General features: G+C 39.0%; 1 protein-coding gene across 3 annotated transcripts in view; it reads right to left on the reverse strand.

Moving 5' to 3' along the window:
• MYOM2 (myomesin 2) overlaps positions 1–26,715 on the reverse strand; it is a 150,331-nt gene that overhangs the window by 118,615 nt on the left and 5,001 nt on the right. For 2 of the 3 annotated variants that reach the window (XM_075598213.1, XM_075598212.1), the window contains exons 2-6: positions 21,786–21,910; positions 16,916–17,035; positions 12,724–12,880; positions 12,465–12,622; positions 6,848–6,940 (exon numbers count right to left, since the gene is read on the reverse strand). In XM_075598213.1, coding sequence (XP_075454328.1) covers positions 6,848–6,940; positions 12,465–12,622; positions 12,724–12,880; positions 16,916–17,035; positions 21,786–21,889 — 632 coding nt within the window. In that variant the 5' untranslated portion in view covers positions 21,890–21,910. The remainder of the gene's footprint in view (positions 1–6,847; positions 6,941–12,464; positions 12,623–12,723; positions 12,881–16,915; positions 17,036–21,785; positions 21,911–26,715) is intronic. The other variant, XM_075598214.1, reaches the window with a different exon arrangement.

Genomic DNA, 26,715 nt, shown 5'->3' on the forward strand with positions numbered 1-26,715 from the left:
AAGCAGAGCAGGTACAGACATGTGATGTTTCTGGGCACAAAAGGCCTTTCCTCAGACCCTACCCCTCTCAAGGAGTCCAGAGAGGTTAAGTTAAAGAACAGAAATAAAAATATATTATTTTGCAATTCTTTGGGAGGTATTCCCTTCAAGCCCATAATAATCTCTTGATTGTAGAGGGGTCGTACATTTATAGGCTAATTATATGGAGATAGCATTATTCCTGATTCACTCTCAAGGAGTAGGGTCTGAGGAAAGGGCTTTTGTGCCCTGGAACGTCACATGTCTGTACCTGCTCTGTTTATGAATTAAATACAGAGCAAGTTCTTACAATCCGGATTCCTGTGTGCTTCCTTCACCACAACTATTTGCACACTAGCAATGTTGTGGAGTGGCTCAGTGAGTAAAGACACTGACTGGCACTGAGTTTGAAGCACGTGAACCTGGTTCAATTCCTGGTGTCGGCTCCTTGTGACCTTGAGCAATCACTTTATCTCTGTAAGGATCCATGAGGCGCAGTGCGGTCGACACACGCAAAATGTATCCTCCATACATCCAGATAACAGCATTGCTCCCAAACCTCACCCTGGAGCCTGTTATCATCATAGGAGCGCACGCGGATCTAAATGCCAACTCCGCTGGCCCCGTCTCCCGGTTGCATCCATGTGATGATGTCATTAGCGTGCGACACACCGTGTGTGTGCAGAACGCACCTGTATCACATTAAATATATCATCAGGAAGACTCCGCACACCTGCTTCCTATCAGAACCTGCACAGTGACATGCCTCCTGCTGTGATTCGTCACAGCTTCCTGTAAATACTCAGCAGAGCCAGAGGCTCATCAGATGAGCATAATCTCTGTTTGTGCGTGTGCCTCTCCACGGTCTGTTCTGTTCCAGCCTTGTCTGCCTTGCCTTATTACCTGACCCTGCTTGCCTTCAGACTCCACTCTTTTCCTCTCCTGACCCGGCTTCATTTGATCATCCGCATATCTCCATCCCTGACCTTGGCTTACTCTCGACGATCCACACCTCTCCAATCCTGACCTTGGCTAAAGCACCCACAACGATCCGTACCCCTTCACTACTGACCCCGGCAAGTATCACGACCATTCTCACCTCTACTACCCTGACCCAACTACTCTACACTCCAGACGCGTTCACGCAGCTGTGAGATGGCGTTATATATATTTCCCCACTTTAGCAGCGTGGTCCCATCTTGTTTGTGGTGAGCACACCGTCACAATATGCTCAGCCCACCACACATGGACCCCGCTGAGGTGGGACGAGTCTTGAGCATGCACGCCAGCATGCTCTCAAGTACTTAAAAATACTTACAGCAAAATGAAAAGCGAATGAATCTCTTGCAAGAGAATTTGTTAACCCTTACCGCCCAGGCACGAACACCTTCTGTGGCCCCCGCCGACTCTGCTGCTACCAGCTTCAGTACTGCTCCAGTAGCCTTGTCCAGGTACTCCGAACCCCGTCTACCAACACCCAATCGCTATGCAGGGGACCCCCATGGTTTCCGTGGCTTCTTAAACCAGCTCACGCGGCTGTGGGTTGGCGTTATATATATTACCCCACCTCAGCAGCATGGCCCCATCTTATTTGTGGTGAGCACACGTCCCAATCTCCCCGTGCCTCAGGCACCAAAACATAGATTGTAAATTCCACGGGGCAGGGACCTGTGCCTGCAAAATGTCTCTGTAAAGTGCTACTTAAAACTAGCAGCACTATACAAGAACATGCTAAAATATATATATATTTTTTTTTTTTGTAATTTATGCCACACTAAATCCATGTCTTAAAAGATAGTGCAATATTTTTGTGTTTTACAACAACAAAACACAATTGACATATCAAACATTTTGAGATACGAAAATCCCAATGGTGCTCACACAAACTAACTGTGTGTCTGGTTTGCAACCACTATAGCAAGGCAAAATCAGTGACCAAGCTCAGACTGATGAGACCAAAAAGTTAAAAAGTCTGTTCAGTGTGTCCACTGATTCTTTATCTTCCCTAACCCAGGCTCAGCTGTACAAACTGTTTAATGCAATAGGCAAAAGCTCTAGACAATCCACACACTAATGTGTATAGGAAGATAAAGATGACATGTCCATTAGGTGTTCACTTGCATGTCAATACCCAGAATCCTTGTGTGCAGCCTAACCACTATGTGACGTGATAATGTGGTGAAAGAAGCATTATTTCTCCCCAAAAAGTTTAGATCATTTCTTATGCAGCATACACTTCCCTCAAAAACTCAAATAATACAATTTGGGAAGACTAAAATACAGTAAACCCGTACAGTACGTATCCAGAGATTTGATAGATAGATTGATTAAACCCAATCCTGCTACTGCATTTAAAATTAAATGTGATGCTCTCATCTTGGCACCTTAAGTATTTTCCATTTAAGCCAACACGCACCCCGTATATTCATATAGACAAATGTCACCAGGAAAAGTTCACTAACATAAGGGTACAGTCAAGATGACATGCCAAGAAATTCCAAGCTGTTTTGAGTCACCACAGATCAGATAGCATATGGCTCAGCAATTTGGTATGAACAGCTGAGAATACAAAATAAATAAGGAGATACAGTAATCTCGAGCATTTTATATCAAGGAAAAAATGAACAAATGCTTCCTGACTTCAGTTTTATTTGCATATTTCAGTAATGCAATATGCTTCTTTAAAGAAGAAATTGTTGTACAATTATTTTAAATATGCCATTATTTAAAACCAAAGCATACAGTATGTGCAATGTTCTGTCCACTGCATTTGGACAGAATAGGCTCTAATGGACTAGTGCAATGAAAATGATATGATCTGTCCTCCCACATAAGTTTAAATAATGATTTTGTGGGTTCTTATCAAGTCATGTGCGTAGACAAATATTAGCTTCCATTTTAGCAAATGATTAAACTGTAGGAACTACGGATAGGACTTAGACATAAATTATTTTTACACCCATGGGATAATTTGTCAAAGTCTTCTTGCAAAACCAAGGCAAAAATACTGCAAAAAAAAAAGCTACAACATTGATTTTAATGGAAATATTTTTCCACGACAAATATACTGTAATTTTCCCCACTTTTGCAGGTCAGGACACTTTGATACATGACCTGCACCCCACCAATAATTATATATTCTATATTCAATTTTCCTCATTGCTAAACTGTGACAATGCTGAGATAATAAAAAAGCAACACATGTATCAAAGAAATAAAATTAAAAACATTCAATAAGGTTTTTGTTTTGATAAACCAAGTACGTTTTCCTTTGTCTTTTAAATAGGCAATCAAAGAATCTTAAAAAAACTTTTTTTTTTTTAATATATGCAGCCTTTGATTACCTTTATTGAAAACTAATTACCTAAGCTGCCTATAAATTGGTTCTGACATGATCGATCAGCAAAATCCCATTTCCAAGGGTTCATTAAATGGCTGCCTTTCAGTTTCAAATCAATCTTTCACTCAATGTAACTCAGCAGCTACAATGTAGCCTTCTATTACCAAGGTAACATTATCTATTGTTACAGTTTGCAGCTCAAGCTGCTGGGAATTTTGGCAACAAATTATCACAAACAGGAAAGTGTTACAAAGATCTTGCACTGCTGGGAAGGTGGATAAAACCTGCAATGGAAATCAAACGATGTTCCGTATATTAAAACTCATTAAAAATGTCATTAAGAGTTTAATTGTAAAATAAAAAAAGGTTGTAAGTATTATCTAATACTACAGAACTGATTTATTTAAAAATAAACACACATGTAGGATATTGCTTGGATTGCTCCTTAAAATTGAGAGACTTTGATAAATAATCCCTCTTACATCTAATGTTTGTTTTCAACATATGAATGTATGGCAGTATGTATCAGAATTGTCTGGTGAGAAACTAATGCATGCGTGCAAATTATCACTGGATTGATCTCTTTCCTTTGATAAATATTATGTGATTTTTAAAAATTATTTATACACCTGACAAATGAAACACTGAACTTAAAAAGGAGCTCTTAATGCAATATCCTACAGGTGTTTTTTTTTTGTTTTTTTAATAAATCCGTTTTCTAGTATTAGTCTCTAATTTTGTATTCAATTCTTAATGCCATTTTTAATGCGTTTTAATATACTGAGCATCTTTTGATCTCTGCACCAACTTTTAGCACACTTCTCCAGCAGTGCAAGATCACATAAAGTATATATAGATGTAGAGGTATCGGTACCGTGTGTGTGTGTGTGTGTGTGTGTGTGTGTGTGTGTGTGTGTGTGTGTGTGTGTGTGTGTGTGTGTGTGTGTGTGTGTGTGTGTGTGTGTGTGTGTGTGTGTGTGTGTGTGTGTGTGTGTAAATATACATTTATAAAACGCCAAATGTGTATACAGCGCTTTACAAAAGATGTGTGTCGGAGTGTACACAGTGTGGGTAGGTGTAGAAATGTAAGAATGTGTTGCATTACTATTAATGTTTGTAGATACTATGTGGCCCCTATTGGTATATAGGGAAAGAATTACATAGTACATATGTATGTAAGAGACAGTTGTGTGTGCATTCATATAGCACATATAGCACAGTAGTGTATGTATAGACATGGCCTGTAGCACTCATGGGAAGAGAGTTCTCTTGTTTCAGAGTAGTGACTCATGAAGCTGCGGACTTGGTTTAGGCCACCGCTAAATGTCCCGAACAGTTGCATAAATTTGTATTCATGCAAATTCACACATTTGGTGAAGTTGTTTGCACCTGTTTTGCCTCAGCTTTTGTACAGGGAGATTTAAATAGACCCTTAATCCCGTGTTTGATGCACCAATGTAATACATGTTGTCCACTACTAAACTAGATAGACTTAGAAAATTATATTTTGTGTTTTAGCTTCAGTCTTCTATTTGACTCATATTTATTGTTCCTAAAAAATAAGATATTTAAGTAATAATCCCTGAAAACAGGACATTACTGGCCAATAATACCCTGGCTGGAAGAGTTGAAGGCCCGAGGCGAAGCCGAGGGACTCTTTAACCCAGTCAGGGCATTATTGGCCAGTAATGCCGTGTTCTGAGGGGATTATTACTATTATAGGCTAAATGTAGGCTTATATTTAATTTTTTTTAATTTTTCATAAAAAAGTTAAATTTTGTAGTCATATTGATTTTTATCAGCATGATTGTCTACATTCTTATGCTTTTATTGCAAGTTTAATTAAAATGAAATTGTACATGCACACAGCTCCTTCTACACACACACACACACACACACACACACACACACACACACACACACACACACACACACACACACACACACACACACACACACACTGCACACACCCCCTCTATATACACCAACACACTCTGCAGTCCCCCCTACACACTGTGCAGCCCCCCTCCTCTACACCCACAAAACACACTGCTGCTCTCCTCCACCCTCTGCACTCATAAAACACACACAACACACAGCAGCCCCCCTCTACACCCACAAAACAAACTGCAGACACACACACACACCAACAAAACAGAATGCTGAGCACTCTACATCCATAAAACAAACAACAGCAGCCCCCCTCTACACCCACTGCAGCCCCCATGTAAACCCACACACTGCAGACACACACACACACACACAAAACACTCTGCACCCCTCCTCCACCCACAAAACACACACTGAAGACACACACTGCAGCCCCCCCTCTACACCCACAAAACACACACTGCAGACACACAAAAACCAACACTGCCAGCTCTATATCCACAAAACATGCACTGCAGACACACACAAAACACTCTACACCCCTCCTCCACCCACAAAACACACACTGCAGCCCCCCGCCCCTCTGCACCTACAAAACACACACTGCAGAGACACACACAAATCAACAAAACAGACTCTGTCACCTCTACATCCACAAAACACACACCTGCAGCCCCCCTCCCCCCCCCCTCTACACCCACTGGAGCCCCCTGTAAACCCACACACTGCAGACACACACACACCAACAAAACTCTCTGCACCCCTCCTCCATCTACAAAATACACACTGAAGACACACACACTGCAGCTCCCCCTCTACACCAACAAAACACACACAGCAGACACACACCAACAATATTCTGCTGCCCCCTCTACACCCACAAAACACACACACACTAATAAAACACTCTACGGGCCCCTTTACATCCACAAAACAGACACACAACCCTTTCCCCTTACTCTCCTGTGCGGAGCTCTGTAGGCAGGGTGGGGGAGGAGTCAGAGCCTTCTGTCCAATTCCCTCCCCTGTCCAAGAGCAAATTTCACTCTTTGTGAATGAGAACTGAAAGACAATTGCCTGAAAAACTTGGCAAGGTGCCAAAAATTCTGGGCCATTACTGATTGGTTAAAATTCCGGGCATTATCCAATCAGAGAGCAGGGATTTCAATGCCCGGAATTTAACAGCTTTAGCCTATAATATATAACTCTGTATAAATGATGTATAGGTTGTTTTTGCCTCCTGCAACAGGGCTCTATCTGGAGAAGTTTCCCAGAGGTAATTATTCCACAGAGAAGCAGCAGCAGCATGCACTTATGGCAGGTTCCAAGTTGCTTTAAAGTTATTGTAGACATAATGCCAACATTTTATCCTCCCAAGGACCTCCCCAGGGAAAACAGCCATTCTTTTTAAAATAAATAGCATCTAAGCTTTCAGATGTTAACATAATACTACATTCTTCTCAATTTCTCAGATATGCACATTTCTATTAAGCCAAACCTGTGCGATAATGAATTTCTATTTTTAGTAATAGAAGACAAGTGAATAATACTCAAATAATGCAATTGCTTTTAAATAGCAAACCAATGTAATTAATTTACCTGTGTATCTCCAAACTATTCACTCCGTATTTGCTTTCAATTCTGTACTTTCCTGGTTCACTTGCTGTGCTAATCAATGTTTCATTTTTATACCTAATAAGGACAAACAAATTAAATGTGACTTTAACTTCAACAAACACATCACATTTGCATCACATATAACAACCACCTTAATGATAGCTAATGACTAGTTGAGTTAAGGGTGCATTAAATTTGCTGGGTTAATCAAAGATTAATTTCTATACTCTACATCATAACAAGCATTGCAAGCAATAAACCATCTCATGTATATCAAATGTAAAATCAATTTGAATATATTAAATACATTATTGTGAGCAGTATTTCTTTTACTTTATATTTTGACTTTACAATTGTGTTTTAAGCCATTACTAATAAATGAGGGCTTTTAAAGTCGTTTCCTGATCTTCTTTTCTTGTGGGGGAAAAAATGGAAATTGATTTAAAAGAATGAATGTTTAAAGAACGGTATGAGTTTTTCTAACATCACACACATTTGGAAATGGAGTTGACAGACCAAGCTCATGATCCTAATGTTCTTCACTTTATGGTTAGATTTAAAAACATGTTGTTTTATCTATTTCACATGTTAAATACCTGTAGAATGTTCTTCTATGATATTTTAATGCTGACATGAATGAGCAATAAACTTCACGTTGTAGTATGTAATGTATGCTAAATATAACATGAATAACTTACCGTATTTCAACCAGCTTTTACTTTGTATTTACAAGCAAACTCTTTATTTACTGGTGTGTAACTGAGTAAGCTGAGTGGCCATCAATTGGGCAGCTGGGTGGGATCTCTATGGATTGAATTTCATAGCATACTGTATATTATTTTGAATTTGTAGCTTTAAGCTTAGGAACAATTGAATAAAATGTTGTGATAATGTGTGGGATTTAATAGGATTTAATAAGTGACCAGTGGGGAGCAAGGTTATGGGTCAATGATCCAAGCTTTCCATTTCCAAACGTTTGTGACATCTGAGAAGGCTTATAATGTTTCTCTTTATAATTGATTTTGTGTTATACAAGGACAAGCATTAAAGCAAGTATTTGAAGTAAAATAGTAAAATGGAAGTAGAATTCTGACATTTTTACCAACAGTAAAGAGTAACAAGAGGCTCAGAGTTAGAGATGGGTGAATTTTGGGGGCGGATTTGGATCCACCGCGAATCAACTAGTTATTTTGGTCCGATGACTTCAGCAGATCAGTCTCAAAAATGGTGATTAGCCTTTTTGCGGAATTTTTTGTTTTTAATACCGACAATCATTCCACAGATTCTGCAATCCGCTGAGGAATTTTCAGAATCCAATCCGCAGATGGATTGTTAAAATCCACCAGCATATTGTATCCAATGGCGGTTTTGGATTAATCCGTGTGGATTGAAACTGTAATAATCCGTCAATGTATTTTAGACTGTGGAATGGATTTTGGATGGCAAATTTTACAAAATCCGGGAAAGGATCGCCCATCTCTACTCAAAGTGCAGGAAGTAATCAAGGTACAGTGCAGATATTCACAACTAGAAAACCCACATGCCAGGGGTTATATTGGTCAAGTATTCTGGATCTACAGAGAAATTCCTGAAAAGTCAGGTTGTATCCCTCAGTCAGACTCTCTCTCAGGACCGGATGAGTAGAGACATTTTTCATGTACATTAACAGATTATCCCCGAGTCTCCCTCCATTTCCCTGTATACGGCAGCAGTCAGATTACTGTTAGACATATGACAGCGGGAAAGAGTCACAAGAAACATTAAGGATTTCTGTACTTAATGAGGAACTACAAAGTGCAAGACCAGGACAAACGAAGGTTAACGAGTACAGATAAAGTGGGTTCTAAAAAAGGATGGTAGAGTAGTCCCCAGAAAGCAATAGAATAGCACAATAAAAAGGGGGAGAGAGACTAAAAGCAGGAGATGGGGAAAACATAACTATGTATATGGGGATGGAGCTATAAGGAGTAATCATCCTGACAGAGTTTAATAGTGTTTTTTGTAACTGTCTCTGCAAGATCGTAGAAGATAACCATTGAAATGAGGTAAAAGTATACAACTTAGGAAGTGACCTTTGTATCATTTCCATGACATTTTGTTTAAATTGCTAGTCAATATGACCGAGGTTGTATGAACACAGGCCCCATATTACAGTAAAAATGTGAAAATATCTTCCCTGTGTTGGAAAAAAAAAAGTCCAACTCCATTCGAAGGAGTGGGGCTAAAATCTTCTCCGGCCTTGGAGTTACTTTTTCATAGCATATATACTGTTGAGGCAAGCAATCAGTTTGACGAAAGATGGAGATAATGTCATTCATGTGTTTAAGTCCTACAATCCCTCTCCTATAACACTGTCACGCGCCAATGACACTGAGAGGACCTGCAGGGCTTTAAAGGATTAGAATGTACTACAGACCGAAAGCTGCTAAATACTCATCCTCCCCTAGGGTTCTGTGGCACCGTGAAAGAAGAAATTATCTAATAAATGTGAAGGACAAGGGTAGGTAATAAACGTGAGAGAGGATTTAGGGGGTAAGTTCAATATACTCCCAAGTGGCTATTTGGACAATTTTCAGTTGAACATCTCTTAGGAAGTTAATAGGAGTTTTCACCCAAAAACAACCCGAACCGCTGCTTCAGAGCATATAGAATTGACCCCTAAGTGATTGGGCTGAAAGGTGGCTTATGATATAACTGCGTAGAAGGTTTGTAGAGTCTTTATCCAACCTCAGTCATAATAAGATTGTGAGTCTTATAATCTACAGGTAAATTTTTAAATCTTGCTTCATCTTTTTTATTAGTAAAGTAATTATGAAACTTGTATTAACATGTTAGATAAGAAATTAGTGAAGGGCGAATGCTTCCAAATTCAATTCAGGTTTTTTTTGTTTTTGTTTTTTTAATCTTCAAGGGAAAAAATACATATCTTTTTCAAATTAAAACATTCACTAATTGATTGATTTCTTTCTTCTTTTTTCCCTGCTCTGTGGGGCTGCCCCCCTGAAGACAAGAAAGGCAAACACTAATGAAGTTAGTGAAATGAGAAGGCCTTATACCGTAGAAAAAAGGATCACAATTACAATGTTTTTAGCTAGTAGGGAAGAGTGAACTAAAAGGCTGCACATATGGGTGATTACTACACTTGTAAACAATGGTGAACAAAACACAAAGAAAAAGAGTGTGAAGAAGGGAAGGGAAGAAGGGGAGGCACCTGAGAAAAGTCATGCAGGGTCAAAGAGATTGACTATACTTGCATTACTATGCATAATGTGGTGTGGGGTGGCGGAATATAGCTTCAGTGACATCTAACTTTCCCTAACTCTTATCCTGGACCCTTCTGGAAAATGTTTCTTGCTAAGTTTGCTTGTAGGGAAAGCAGCTAAACATACCACTTGTGAGCACATTCACATGTCTCAGCCAGGTCTGCAGCATTTCCTTTCACCATTGTCTCTTAGCTTTGTCAAAGCTTCCACTGCCGCTAGGGATTCTGGGTGAGGACATGCAAATGAGCACTCAGTGTGTGTTGGAGGGTTTTGGTCACTTCGACTCACAGTAACTTATTTTGTGTTTGATTATAATAACTATCAACTTCACATTGCACAGCCTGTAACCATCCTCACACTGATGAGACCCATAATGTCAAAACAGCTGGATTTTGTGTATTACAGTACAATAAATCCAGTAAAAGATTGATATAATATTTGGGACATTGTGTAACTATATTTATTAGTAAAGCACATTTCTGATACAGCTATATTACTTTATTGGAGAACCAAAAGTTACATTTGCAGCAAATGTGTTTCATTTGAAGCTCTACTAGAAAACCAAACTGAACGGGAGAGGGAAAGAGAGGGAGGGAGAGAAAGAGAGATAGCAATATACTGTAGGAGAAGGCTCAGTGACCTATAAAATCTCCAAATAGATTAGCCTATAACGCACATAGTGATATAGCTGTGAACATATCTGAATCTGATACCTTTGAAATATGCTAATTTACATGTGTAAAATATATTTAAATTAGCATATTATCAAGGTATATCTGGTGTGTTCACAAGTATCTCCCCACATGGTTTATAGGAGAATCTATTTCAAGGTATATAAGTCAATTGGCACTATCCTAAATCTCTCTCTCACTCCCTCTCACACTCCCTCTCCTCTCACTCCCTCTCTCAGTCCCTCTTCCACTCGATCTTTCACTCCCTCTTTCACTGCCTCTCTGGCTGTTTTAGAGAGGTATATACTGTACTGTAAGTCAATCGACCCTCTCATAAACATCTCTCTCACTCAAGGTTGCCACCTTCAACTGAAGGCCAACCCCGAGATTTTTTTATTTTTTTTTAAATATAGCAATTACCTCTGGCGTCCTCCCGACATCCTCTGGCTTCCTCCCAGCATCTTCCCTCTGCAACTCTGTTCAATATGGTTGCGCGGCATTAAATTGCACTGCGTTGCCATGACACAGGATGCTACGTGACATCACAATGTCACGTGGCGTCAAGTTGCCATGACAATGTGGCACTGCATGACATTGTGACGTCACATAGTGTCTCATTGTCATGGCAACAGGCATCACGTGAAGCTATGTCACGTGGTCTTCCCATTGTCATGGAAACGCAACACCATTTGCCGCCACGCAGCCATATTGCCAGTAGTTGCAGGTGGAGATGCCGGGAGATGTTGCTGCCGCCGCCAGCCCATCCGCTCATGGTTGCCACCACCCGGAGGCTTACTCGGTAAACCCGTAGCCTAGAGATACATGGCCAAAACTCGTAGTCCCCGGGTGAAACCCGGAGTGGTAGCAACCCTGCTCTCACTCCCTATCACATTCCCTCTCTCACTCCCTTTCTCACTTTCTCCATCACTCCCTCTCTCACTCTCTTTCTCACTTTCTCCCTCACTCAATGTCACATTTCCTCTCTCATTTCTTCTCTCACTCCGTCTCACATTCCCTCTCACATTCCCTCTCACATTCCCTCTCACATTCCCTCTCTCACTCTGTCTCTCACTCTGTCTCTCACTGTCTCTCACTCTGTCTCTCACTCCCTCTCTGGCTGTTTTAGAGGGGTATATAAGTAAGTTGGCCCTATCCTAAATATCTTTCGCACTCCCTCACACTCCCTCTCTCACTCCCTCTCCTTTGACTCCCTTTCCTCTCACTCCCTCTCACACTCCCTCTCACACGCCCTCTCACACGCCCTCTCACACGCCCTCTCACACGCCCTCTCACACGCCCTCTCACACTCCCTGGCTGTTTTAGAGATATACAGTACAACATTAAAGCCGTCAACGTAGAGCATAGCAGGGCTGTTTTCGTGTGAGATTTGCATTTTTTTGCCACACAAGATATTATTTCCACACAAAATATGAGAACTCAAAACACCCATACAGTAGCCATTCAGTAAAATGCGATTATGATTTTTAAAACAACTATTTACTGGTAAACTACAAGGTAAATAACCACAGATCCTTACAAAAGTAAATAATTACTGTACATTATTGCATTCTTTACCAAGTGTTGTTTTCTTCATCAGCAAAGAGGCATTAGACCTACAGTATAAGTTTATCTTTTTTTAAATTTGATTACAGGAAAAATACATACCATTGCACGAGAGGGGTTGGAAACCCTTGAACAGTAAAGAAAAGCTTCACCGCCATTTTTTCCCAAACAGTATGGGATCTGAGCCGTACCAAGATATCTGGAGCTCTGCTTATGCACTCTTCATGGATACTTCTCTGTAATGACAGCTTCTCATCCACCTGTCAGATAAAAAATAATGAGAGTGCAGAGAAGATTAGGTGTATTGTTTATTTAATGCAACAAGTCTTTTCAAGCTTGGGAACACGGATCATTTCTTTACCATCCGTTGTATGGAAACTTTATCAATCTGTTCCCGTGCTAAGGCCCGTGCTATACGAATATCATCTTGCAAAAAGGACAACTCAGTGGAATAGTGGAGACTTCTGTCATAGCCTTTACGTTGTTTAGTTTGTTGCTCAGTACGTTGTTCTTCAGACCTGCGTTAAAAAAGACCAGTGTAAAAAATGAGTGAATGCACAAAGAGTATCAAACCAATTAGGAAATGTCACTTCCACTGATTAAGCAGTGAGAAAAATACCCCACTCTACTATGTACGGAACTTAGCATCTCTTTCAATACTGCACCTCTTCTGGCATTGCAGCTGCATGCTTTGTAGGTGAACAATTAGAGATTATTATTGCAGAAGCAAAAGAGTAGTCAGCATTACCAAATGCAGCAAAGATGTTAAATAAAATAAGAAGGTGGAATATTAAAGATTTGGGTCACTGGACACAGAAAAATAAATAATAAGTATGTTATAGTAAGAGGCACACATACTGATAAAAGCGTGGAGAGATACAGCACAAGACAACGATAGTTGGTAAGAAATTGCCATGGAGAAATAGGTAAAACACAGGGACATGATAGAGATACAAAGTAACAGACAAGAGTAAGGCTGCGGCCCCACTGCCGCTAAGCTCGCTCATGCTTGGAGAGCAGTGATGTCACCAGCTCTCAAGCATGAGTGATCGCTGTCCTGCAACATTTTTAGAGTGTGTGTCATTGGCTGCATAGGGGCTGTCTGTGTTTCTGTGTATCTCTCTCGCTCTCTCTCTCTCTCATATATATCTATATCTATATATATATACAACTGTATGCTCATCTGCATGTCTTAGGCAGGTCTGCAACCCCGCCTTTCACCGTTATCACCCAGCACACAGCACTTCCACTGCAGCAAGGGATTCTGGGGAATGACATGCAAATGAGCACACAGCATTTGGAATAGCAATAGATGCAGTAGATGGATTCAGCACTGTGTGGGGGGGAGGGGGGGTCTGGCTGGTATACACTCCCTGATGTCAGCAGGACAAACCCTCAATAGAATGGAAAAGACAACTCTAGTGCAACATTGTATGTTCACTATTGATATATTTAAAATAGGCAATTTCTATTGCACTTACATGAGCAATATGTGCTTAGACACATAAAAATCGATGCGCAGCATTGGTGTGTATCATCCACCCCACTCCCGAAGTTGTGTCGCGTCACTTCCGGTCTGGCCCGTCACGTCACTTCCGGTTTCATCGGCGATCGCAGAATGGATCAAAACGGGTTCTGGGGTATGCTGGGCACACGTCTGGACTGCTGCAAGGTTCACTCAACGCGTTTCGCTGGCGTGGCAGCTTCGTCAGGAGTCGGACTCCTGCGCATCGATTTTTATGTGTCTAAGCACATATTGCTCATGTAAGTGCAATAGAAATTGCCTATTTTAAATATATCAATAGTGAACATACAATGTTGCACTAGAGTTGTCTTTTCCATTCTATTGAGGGTTTGTCCTGCTGACATCAGGGAGTGTATACCAGCCAGACCCCCCCCCCCCCCACACAGTGCTGAATCCATCTACTGCATCTATTGCTATTCCAAATGCTGTATTACAACTGGCAGAATGTGAGTTCCCATTCATGATTCCTGTTGAAGTTGCTGTATTCGTTTAGATATACTACACTATATACATTTTTTCCTTTGCATATATATGGTGATAGCTGCGCTCCCCACAAGCTTCTCTTCAACATTCAAGATAGGAGAAACTGGAACTTCTCCAAAGAGGGTTGAGCAGCAAAGTTTGCCATTCTTATCACATTTGAGCACTTTTAGATATATCACATATCTTTATTAATTCAATTAATTAATTGATTTATTTATTTTTACCTTCACTAGTAGCGCCTCACATTTTTTGTTTTGCAAATGAGCACACAGACAGACTGGGCGATGTGACCCTGTTCTCAGCACCAAAGTATCTCTCCCTTGTCTGCTTGGGAGAGCGTGTGTGCACGCGCATGAGCGCGCGAGCACAGCGGGAGAGGGGATGTGCTGATTCACATAGAAGAAGGTAAGCGCGCCAAGCACCAAGCGCCAAGCGAGCTCAGCGCCAGCGGGGACTCAGCCAAGAGATACACAGGAATTCAACACAAAGACAAGATGAGTGACAAACAAGGAGACACAGAGAAATAAATAAAGACTGTCAAACTCATAGATTTCGAACCACAGTTACAAATGCAGACGTAGAGATACAGTCATCTGTCTGCACAAAGAAACCATTACGTACACATGTAAGATATCACCACCCTCTCCCATTTCAAAATATAAAGACAGAAAAAAGAATTCTGATTAGTTGATGTAAAACTAATTTGAATGCCTCTCCTCGCATTATGTAAATAGATTGATGTGTAGGATAAACATGGGAATGTCTAATATTGTAAAAGTGAAACCAGTGGTGGAGCTTAATCAAATAAAGTAGAGATTTCTAGTCAAATTTGAAGACACAATTCCCGAATAATGTTTCCAAGTTATTAACATTAGCCATCCTTAGCACGGTTAATAAAGCGTTTGGATTACAGGACATTTATCTCAGAGTTGGAAGTGGAATTTCTTAACTTCCATGTAGGTACTGTATGAAATGCAAGCACAGAGATAACAGATGTTGGGTTTATCTTCTGTATGATTGATGGAAAGGAAGACAGAAGGAGATGTCAATGATTAGGAGAAAGAAGAAATGTTGTTATATAGGTAGAGGTTAGGCATCTTCTCTTTAGGGTCTGGAGAGGAGTTATAGGCTATAGCCAATGAAACAGCAAAATGAATGTACAGTACACTATGTAAGATACATTTGCTTATTTGGCTAAAACCAAAGCATCACTCTGTAGAACAACATACAGGAGTAAGTAAGTAAACTCTGCTTAGAAAACAGACTACGGGGATTATTATGTAAGCTCCGTTAGCGCTATACGAGCGATCTGCATGGAAAGCCCCATTGACTTGAATGCAGAACGCACGGTAAAGCACTAACAGAGCTTACAGAATAAGCCTCTATGAGTGAAAATAAAGGTTATAAGTGTACAGATAAATGAGAGGTGAATGGAAGGGAAATATAGGCAGGTGCAGGGAGGGAAATGGAAGGGGTTGACAGAAGAATGAGGAAACAAACAATGAGGGAAAGAATCTGAATACGGGATAAATTAGATTATTTTTCATAGGCAAGATCTAACTTTACTTCATAAAATTGAATACTCAGGATATTCCTAGAAATTATTATGTTGTTATACTGTATAAACCAGTCGTGAGTATAAATCAGGCCCAACATTCAAAAGCTTCTTCTACTTTGAGAGCCCAACACTAATAATAACTCATGTCCTGTTAGTATTATACACTGCAGTGTAGTGCTTACAGACACAGAAAATGATCCACATTTGATCCTGGAAAAATTGTGGTGTGTCAGATGGCTTATCATACTGTAGCTTACCACAAATATGACAATCCCCATGGGGCTCATCAGATATACTAACTAAGCCGCACAGCACAATTATAGTTAGCAGGAAGGTTCTCTTTGGCTGTATGGTTTGCTATATTCCTACCGTAGGTAAAACACAACTTGTCTATCAAATTATTAAAATGATAGCAGTATGAACAGCAATTATGCTGTGTTATCACAGACACAAATGTCTACATTTCACAATGAAATGTGCTCTCTACCTTCTCTTGCACATTGAGCACTACAGACATACTTTGGATACAACTCTGAGATGCAGTTCTTTCCTGTACTGAGTGGCGGGTTAAGCACAGCATTAGTGAGTTATTTTGTATCTAATTTCTTTGGTTAGGTCCAGCTGGTTGCCTGTATGTTACAAAATGAATGGGACATGCAAAAGTTTCGTTAGCGGTTTGACTGAAACATTTGTGAAAATTATTGAAGGTTATTGTTGCCGTTCAATTATTAACTCCTTATATTAAATCTGGCAGAGATCGTGCACAATAAATGAAGCCACTAATAAAAATATATATATTTAGCTATGTTGTATCTAATTATTAATGATGTTAAGGTTTTACCCACCTTATGTTGATGTTGATCATTTAATTTAATGAAATAAAAAATACATATGAGTTAATTTTCAGTGAAATATGTTGCTTGTGTCCTGACATTTATTTCCTATGTGCGGTACACAATTTTTTATTCTGCAGAGCGTATATTCTACCTTCTTTTAAACGCAGGGACAAAGTATTCTTGAACCTCTTTATCAGCCCCACAAATGCATTTTGATCTGGACAGAGTTGAAGATGCTGAACTTCTCTGAGTAGAAGCTGAGGCACTTCTTCTGAAGTAACAGAAAGGAAATCATGGATATTAAGGTTCATCTAAGACCACTGGTTTAACGCACTCATCGAGTATCACGTTACTTGTGCAACGTTAAAGCGTGTAAGGGAGCGGGAACATTGGCTACATTGGTAAAAGCGTGGGATGGGAACCAGGAATAAAAGAAGTTGAGAAAAGCAACAAAAGAGATCTGAAAAGATAAAGAAAGAAATAACCTCCCCTGCTTTATGTCAGACAAAGAACTGGTGGGAAAAGAGAGAGAGAAAACCATGAGCATCAGCAAAAGATATTACAGGGAAGGAATACAGAAGAAATATTGCATTCTCATAAGACATACTGTACATGTACAATTTACTAAAGGTGGAACTTGCACTTGTGCTTTGGTTTTTGTTGTGCCCGGATTTAATTGGTTTTAACTTTGTTACAAACTATGGAGAAAAGTCAAAATAAGCAGGACATTTGTTTTCGAAATATGGTCAAACATTTCAAACTGGGTATTTTTGCAAATGTTTGATAGTTTTATGGTTCACAAACTCAAGAGTTCTCACAGTTGTTGTTTTAGTTTTTTTTTTTTTTTTTAAGCAACACATCAAGAAATTGTTCAGATTCTAAAGTTTGTTCTTAAGTTCGATTTGAGCTTCCAAACAAACTCCGAACATCGCCATTTTTTAGATTTCTAGTCCGCGAACTTGCCCTTGATTACGAATGACACATTTTGCATGACATACAGAATGGGTTTCAGGTGCTGGTTTTATATGCTATGAAACGCAGACGGTGGAAACACTCCCATTTACTTGAAGGAGGGGGGTGTTGCCAATCGCAATGCGATCGGATGCTTTGGAAGTTATAGAATAATCCCTTTGGTTGAAAAAATTAGGGGAATATGTATCAAAAGTCGCCACCTGAAGCATTTCTCCAAAGGTACTGTCGGTGCAAATTGCGTAATTTTGCTTCTGCTTTACTCGTCAATGTGCGAAAAGGGGATTTACTCAAATTGTTCTTCACTTGCACCAATGAGTGTTTTAATCAGTGGTCATAGTAGTAGTTAGGAGAGGAAATAGTATGAAAAATTAGATGTATCCAAATTTTCCTTTAGAACTGATGAAGTTTTCCTTTCTCTTGGTATTAAGCTGGTCTGATGTGGTGTTATCCACTGCTCATAAGAGATCTGCGTCAAATGTATAAAACAACAATAGGAAATGCCATTCATACTAAGTACCTATTTCAGCTTCTTCATGACGCTTCCATGCTGATGAGTGAATGAGTGAACAAATTAATACACATATACACACATATATATATATATATATATATATATATATATATATATATATATATATATATATATATATATAAATAAATGTAAATACGACTGTATGCTCATCTGCATGTCTTAGGCAGGTCTGCAACCCCGCCTTTCCCCATTATCACCCAGCACACAGCACTTCCACTGCAGCAGGGGATTCTGGGAAATGACATGCAAATGAGCACACAGTGCCACTTTTTGCTATTTTCGCTTTTTTATATATATATATATATATATATATATATATATATATATATATATATAAAAACAAGTATATATGTTTATGTATGTGAATAAATATATATTATTTGATTTAATAATCATACAGCTTCAGCTATTTGTAATTGGAGAGAGATGAGTTATTTAATCAAAACGTGTACATAATAAAATTGCTAATTTTAATAACCAAAACACACCAAAAGTATCATAAACCTTTAGCAAGTGCAACACACATGGAGGCCACAGATGGTGTACAATGCATTTCTAAAGTTCTAATTAACAAAGTATGTTGAGCATCTTCAGGGTTACATTCCTAAATACAGTAAATACTCAGCACTTTTTTCTGCAGCCTAGTTAAGATGTAATGTACAGTTTCTGTAATGTTAATATTCTGTTTAAAGGAGCAGTATCTCCTATGACCAAAGTGATCTGAGGACAGTGGCAAATTTAATAGATTAAAAGTACATGATTGGCACTTTTAATAAAAAATTGAATGTTTTTACACTTTTAACTTTTCCATTGAAAACAAAAGCTTGCCATAGTTTTTGCAATCTTTATCTAGTGTCATTTCATGATAACTCTGTTTGTCAGCCCTCTAAATTAAAACTAAAGTGCTGTTTTGGTTTTGTCAATTGTTTGTATAGCAATCATAGAACCATTATTATTATTCATATGTTATTCATATATATATATATATATATATATATATATATATAGATATACAGTTAGGTCCGGAAATAATTGGACACTGACACAATTTTTATAATTTTTGCTCTGTACGCCACCACAATGGATTTGAAATTAAACAACCGAGATGCAATAGAAGTGCAGACTTTCACTTATAATTCAAGGGGTTGAACAAAAATATTGAATGAAACGTTTAGGAATTGCAACCATTTTCATACACAGTCCCCTTATTTCAGGGGTTCAAATGTAATTGGACAAATGAACACAATCATAAATAAAATGTTCATTTTTAATACTTTGTCGAGAATCCTTTGCAGGCAATGACTGCTTGAAGTCTGGAACGCATGGACATCACCAAATGCTGGGTTTCCTCCTTTGTGATGCTTTGCCAGGCTTTACTGTAGCTGTCTTCAGTTGTTGTTTGTTCGTGGGTCTTTCTGCCTTAAGTTTTGTCTTCAGCAAGTGAAATGCATGCTCGATTGGGTTGAGATCAGGTGATTGACTGGCCATTGCAGAATATTCCACTTCTTTGCCTTAAAAAACTCCTGGGTTGCTTCCACAGTATGTTTTGGGTCATTGTTAATCTGTAAAGTGAAGCGCCGTCCAATAAACTTTGTTGAATTTGGCTGAATCTAAGCAAACAATATATTCCTATAAACTTCAGAATTCATCCGGCTGCTTCTGTCTTCTGTCACATCGTCAATAAACACTAGTGACCCAGTGCCATTGTAAGCCATGCATGCCCATGTCATCACACTGCCTCCACGTGTTTTACAGATGATGTGGTAAGCTTCGGATCATGAGCCATTCGAAGCCTTCTCCATACTTTTTTCTTCACATCATTCTGGTACAAGTTGATCTTAGCTTCATCTGTCCAAAGAATGCTGTTCCAGAACTGGGCTGGCTTTTTTAGATATTATTTGGCAAAGTCTAATCTGGCCTTTCTATTCTTGAGGCTTATGAATGGTTTGCACCTTGTGGTGAACCCTCTGTATTTGCTTTCATGAAGTCTTCTCTTTATGTTAGACTTGGATAATGATATGCCTACCTCCTGGAGAGTGTTCTCCACTTGGCTGGATGTTGTGAAGGGGTTTTTCTTTACCATGGAAAGGATCCTATGATCATCCACCACTGTTGTCTTCCGTGGACGTCCAGGCCTTTTTGTGTTGCAGAGCTCACCAGTGCGTTCTTTTTTTCTCAGAATGTACCAAACTGTTGATTTGGCCACTCCTAATGTTCCTGCTATCTGGATTTTCTTTTTTTTGCAGCCTAAGGATGCCCTGTTTCACTTGTATTGAGAGCTCCTTTGACCACATGTTGTGGGTTCACAGCAACAGCTTCCAAATGCAAATGTCACACCTGGAATCAACTCCAGACCTTTTATCTGCTTAATTGATGATGAAATAACGAAGGAATAGCGCACACCTGTCCATGAAACAGCTTTTGAGTCAATTGTCCAATTACTTTTGGTCCCTTGAAAAAGAGGGGCCTACATATTAAAAAGATGTAATTCCTAAACCCTTCCTCCAATTTGGATGTGAATACCCTCACATTAAAGCTGATAGACTGCACTTTAAGCACATATTCATTATTTAAAACTTGTATCAGTGTCCAATTATTTCCGGACCTAACTGTATATATATTCTTTTTTACATGTTGCAGATAAGTAAAACTGTTACTTTAAGGGGCATTGAATCTTTCTAAGAAAACTGATTACACTGATAAAAAAAATAGGACTTGCTTGGTGGGAATACTCCTTAAAGTACCTGTTGTACATGAATTTTTTCCAAAAGGCATGCATTTTTCCTATGATATAAAAAAAACACCTTAATTTGATATTTATTTTGTTTATTTTACATTCAGAGCTTCCGCCCCCCCCCCCCCTAATATATATTATTCCCCATTTCACATATTTCAATGTTTAAATCTACCACTATAATGTCACTCTCTCTTAATTAGGACTAAAATTATGAGTAATCCTGATTTGAGCAGTGGATTAATATCCATAGCCTTCACCCTACTCTTTGTAAATATTTCACAGGACAATAACTTTGAACATACTGCAAAATACTGTGTATCGCCACAAAACTTCCACTCCTACTAAAGTTCCATAGAGAAAATGTACTTGAGAATACTGTAAGCCAATACCCATCTCTACACTAACTGTGTGTTCTATATTTAGTTGTGTTTGAAGACGCTTGGGAAGCATGTGTGGTTTCCAGCTAACAGCATTGGCCTGATCTCTAAAATTAATTTGTGGGTCGCACTTCTCAAACAAAAAGGACTTTTAGATACTTGGAAGTTTGTGGTCATACTCGGTATTGCTTTTTATTGGTGCATGCCAGTTTGCAGGGTCGGTTACGCTACCATAATATACTGCTGTATATAAAACATGCGTAAAGAAATCTCGTAGAACATGTTTACACAACTACATACATATTTGTAAAATGATTAAAATAATAATCTTGCAATTTTATGGTGTCATTATTAGATTTTTTTTTAAATATAATAAAGTAAATAATAAGAAAATAATACTTACTTTTGTGCAGAATATTCCTGAACTACATATCTGGTTTGGAGATTGCGATATGACTGGTCATAGTGCCTATGCTTCCTCTGGTAGAACGGAACAGTAGATGTCATGGTGGAAGCTGGTCCCTATATCTAGGATCAGAAAAAATACATGTTTATTAAAAAATAATAATAATTATTTGAACATTTGCTTTTGTTTAATTAAAAGATATTAACAAATGACAGAGACAAGAAGGGAGTTGATAAGGCAACCAGAAGAAACATATGTGCGCTCACTATAAACATTAAAGGGCTAGGAAGTATTCAATCCTATGGAATAATCCCTATATAGCCACTCACTAATATATTTTCTTGTTATATTCATTCCCGTATGCACCCTATTCATGTACAAATCTACTACACCTTAGGAGAGCGGCAGTATGGCTAACTATGTGCAAATGACAGAGACACAAGAAATGCAGTCACGTGAATGTATACTTAAACACTACACTGTCACATACCATTGAAAGGAGAGTAGAGATTAACATGGTGGGTTACTTTATAAAAGGAAAGTAGGAGATTGAGGGATGTGATGGGGTAAATTTATGGAGGTTTTTTGTTTATGTGTTTCTTAAGGCAGCTGGGGTGCAGGGTTTTACAAGGCAAAGTATGGTATATTCTACAGGCATACTTTTATCTCAATAATAAGTCCAGTCAGTAATCTACTTCCAGAAATAATATACCAGTTAGAATAAGCCATGAAAAAGCTCATTCTTTATACCGTAATTACCAACTTAATAATGATTTCTTGCACGAATGAAATGGAACTCAATTGGATTGATTGTTTTTATTGCTTCATTCTATGGAAAAATCAGAATTAGCTTCCTAAAATAGTAAACAAATATCAGTTTTGAGTATTTGTGAAAGCACAAATTGGTTAATTATTTTGTTGTACTGCTGATCAGACAGTTTATCATTATTCAACACTACACTCCAGCCAACAAAATATTACATCCTTCCCCTTGACTTAGTGTACTTTACAGTACATTGCAAAACAAACCGGACGTAAAGCTAAGTATAGGCTAAAGCTGGTAAATTCCGGGCATTATTGAAATCCCTGCTCTCTGATTGGATAAAATTCCGGGCATTATCCAATCAGTTATGCCCCGGAATTTTTGGCACCCTGCCAAGTTTTTCAGCCAATCAGCTTTCAGTTCTCATTAACAAAGATTGAGATCAGCTCTTAGACACGGGATGTGATTGGAGAGGAGGCACCAGCAAGGCTCTGACTCCTCCCCCACCCTTCCTGCAGAGACCTCAGCACAAGAGAGTGAGAGGAACGGTTTGTGTGTTTGCCGTGTGCTTTGTGGGTGTAAAGGGGGCCAGCACAGTGTTTTATTGGTGTGTATGTGTATCTTCTGTTGGTGTGTGTTTTGTGGGTGTAGATGGGACAGTAGGCTCTGTTTTGTTGGTGTATGTCTGCTGTGTGTTTTGTGGGTGTAGAGGGGGGCTGCAGTGTGTGTGTCTTCAGTGTGTTTTTTGTGGATGGAGGAGGGATGCAGATTGTTTTGTTCGTGTATGTCTGCAGTGTGTGGGTTTACAGGGGGGTGCAGTGGGTGTAGGGAGGGGGCAGCTGGTGTGTTTTTGTGGATGTAGAGGTGGGAGAGTCTGTTTTGTTGGTTTGTGTGTGTCTCTGCAGTGTGTGTTTTGTGGGTGCAGAGGGGGCTGCAGTGTGTGTTTTGTGGGTGGAGGAGAGGTGCAGAGTGTTTTGTGTGTGTGTTTACAGGTGGGCTGCAGTGGGTGTAGAGAGGGGACTGCTGGTATGTGTTTTGTGGATGTAGAGGGGGCAGCAGTCTGTTTTGTTGGTGTGTCTGCAGTGTGTTTTGTGGGTGTAGAGGGGGGCTGCAGTGTGTGTGTGTGTGTGTGTGTGTGTGTGTGTGTGTGTGTGTGTGTGTGTGTGTGTGTGTGTGTGTGTGTGTGTGTGTGTGTGTGTGTGTGTGTGTGTGTGTGTGTGTGTGTGTGTGTGTGTTTGGTGTTTATGCATCTGCAGTTTTGTGGGTTTACAGGGGGCTGCAGTGTGTGCATTCTGTGTTTGTGGGTGTAGAGGGGAGCTGCTGTGTGTGTGTGTTTTGTGAGTGTAGATGGTGGAGGAGGGCTGCAGTGTGTTTTGTGGGTGTAGAGGAGGGGGGCTACAGAGTGTGTAAGGGGACAGCAGAGTGTGTTTGTGTATATAGAGGGGGGTTGCAGAGTGTGTTTCTGTATAGAGAGGTGGGGTGTATATAGAGGTATTTTGAGTGTATAGAGGGAGGGCTGCAGTGTGTGTGTGTGTGTGTGTGTGTGTGTGTGTGTGTGTGTGTGTGTGTGTGTGTGTGTGTGTGTGTGTGTGTGTGTGTGTGTGTGTGTGTACAATTTCCTTTGAATAAACTTGCAGTAAAATCATAAGAATGTAGACAATGCTGATACAAATCAATATGACTACAAAAGTGGATCTTTTTTATGGATTTTTTTTTTTAAAGCCTACAATAGTAATAATCCCCTCAGAACAGGACATTACTGGCCAATAATGCCCTGGCTGGGTTAATGTCCCTCGGCTTCGCTTCCGGCCTTCAACTCTTCAAGCCGGGGCATTATTGGCCAGTAATGCCCTGTTCTTCAGGGATTATTATTTAAGTAAAGTCCTTGTGAAGAGCTTCTCTTCATAAGCCACATTGAAGAGGCCTTTAAAGAGACTTGACGTTGTTTGGGTGATGTGTCAGAGTAGTCAAGGATATACATGCCACTTAGAAGGTTATTCACAGTTGTTTCAGTAGAGCACTGTAGATGACATTCCAAAATACAACAGTCCCTTCCTTAAATTATTATGAATATCTAACAAAGCCATTTGAAAGCTAATGAACAATATATACTGAACATTTTTGTGTCCGTTTTATAAATGCCGTTATAATTTACAAAAATTCCATTGGTCAGTGACTCCTTATTCCCAGTGTTAACTTTTATATGAAATGCTGTTTTTTTTTGCTATATTTATCAATAGTGTGCATTGTCGTGCATAGAGTATGTGGATGGTGCTGTAGGAATATATATATATATATATATATATATATATATATATATATATATACATAGAGTAGAGACATTTTTATCATTATGTATTCCCAGAAAATATCAGTTTACCATCATGTTGCATTTCTTCGGGAAGGTTATCATTATGTACATTTGGCTGGAAAAGGGATAAACCTTCACCCACATTTGTGGATGTGGATATCTTGGGGCCTTCCTACAGTAGCTGCCAAAAAAGTCACATAGTACTGCGATTGGCAAACATCACCATTGTAAATTTCCCCACCGTAATCCATATATTCCACCAAATTTGGTGACTTTTACAGTAACTGCTTACAGTTTTGCTACACTTCTAGCTCGCAAACACCCCAAATATTTATATAACCAAACATTTTATTTTTCACTTTTTTTGCGAACTTCCCAATGTTGATGTGCCTCTTCAAAAAACGTTTGGTAATCTCGTTTAAAACAAAGCGGGCCAACCTCCCGCTGACTGTTTGTATTATTTCCTGTATACAGTAAATATAGTAACTCGTGCTAGACACTGTTATGGTAAGGTCATACAACCTGCTTCTTCTCTCATTAGTAAAAAGGAGAGATTTGTTAATACAGTACAATGCATTTAATGAAATGTATTTGTGGGCAATAGTCATATTACCCCAATAAAATGTGTATTCCATAATGATGATGATGGTGTCTCATGCAGCTGTTTATGTATATGCAGACAGCAGACTTTGAAATAAAGATCCCCAATTACTTCGAAATATTGATCAGTATCTACTGTAAAACTACCTCTTTGTCTTTCATAGTGTTTCAAAATACTATAAATTACTAACATTATCTATTGTTGATTAATCCAATCTAAGAACACAGTGCTCCATATTGAAGATACTGTACAGTCTCACTAGAGATTCATGCAGAGGCCATGCTATGCTTATACTATATACCATGTTATGTGTTATTCGTGGCAATAGCCGAGCAGCCTATGTAGCTATGTCCCAACATTCAACACTGTTGCTAAATTTATTTACAATCACTCCTGTAGAAATTCCTTACCGTATCATCAAAGATTGACCTACATTTCCATTATGCTTGTGCGTAAGATGCTTATTGTTGCTATCCAAATTCACAAATGTCATTTATTTATATTAAAACTAATTTGCCATTTACCTGCCCATGTTCCCCATGTAACCAATTATTATTTTGCACAGAAATTATATCCTTCTCTAATTTTACGACCTTACACTGTTTTGGGCCCAGCTCCGTTAGCTTCTTTAACATTACGTTAGCCTAATTTAACAGTGATAATCATCACACTGTATTCACTAAAGCCAAAAAACAGGTTTTATTCCCGTTACAACTGTAGCATTATGTTTAATTGCCATTAGTGTTAACGAGATGTTAATGAGGCTAAAAGATAATCAACCCCTATTCTCTACGTTAAAGTTAATGTTATGAAATAAAGTTACAAGTCATTCCTAAACCTGGTATTCCTCCCCCACATACTGTACACTGAAATAGGACTTTGCAGAAGAGGAGAACAGAAGGGGAGAGAGAGTCACCTATACTCTGCAGCGTGATCTGCAAACACGCCTGAAATACCTGGAAAATATGCTCATTTAAATCATTTGAATATATTTTGCATAAATGGGTCATCTGATAAATACAGTAGGTCTCTCTTTTATGCTAAGATGTTACACAGTGTCACATTATTTGAAGATAATGCCTCGAAGGAGCAAAGATGGACACTTTGCTTTCTATGCCTACCTGTAGGTCAATAAAAAAACAAGTTAAAGAGCAGTAACCCTAATATCAAACCATGAGGCACTTCACTTAAATCACTTGCCAAATCTTAATATGTTCTATTAATGACCACTTTCTACTGTCAATTATTTTTT

The sequence above is a fragment of the Ascaphus truei genome, chromosome 4, assembly GCF_040206685.1.
Source record: "Ascaphus truei isolate aAscTru1 chromosome 4, aAscTru1.hap1, whole genome shotgun sequence".
NCBI lineage: Eukaryota > Metazoa > Chordata > Amphibia > Anura > Ascaphidae > Ascaphus > Ascaphus truei.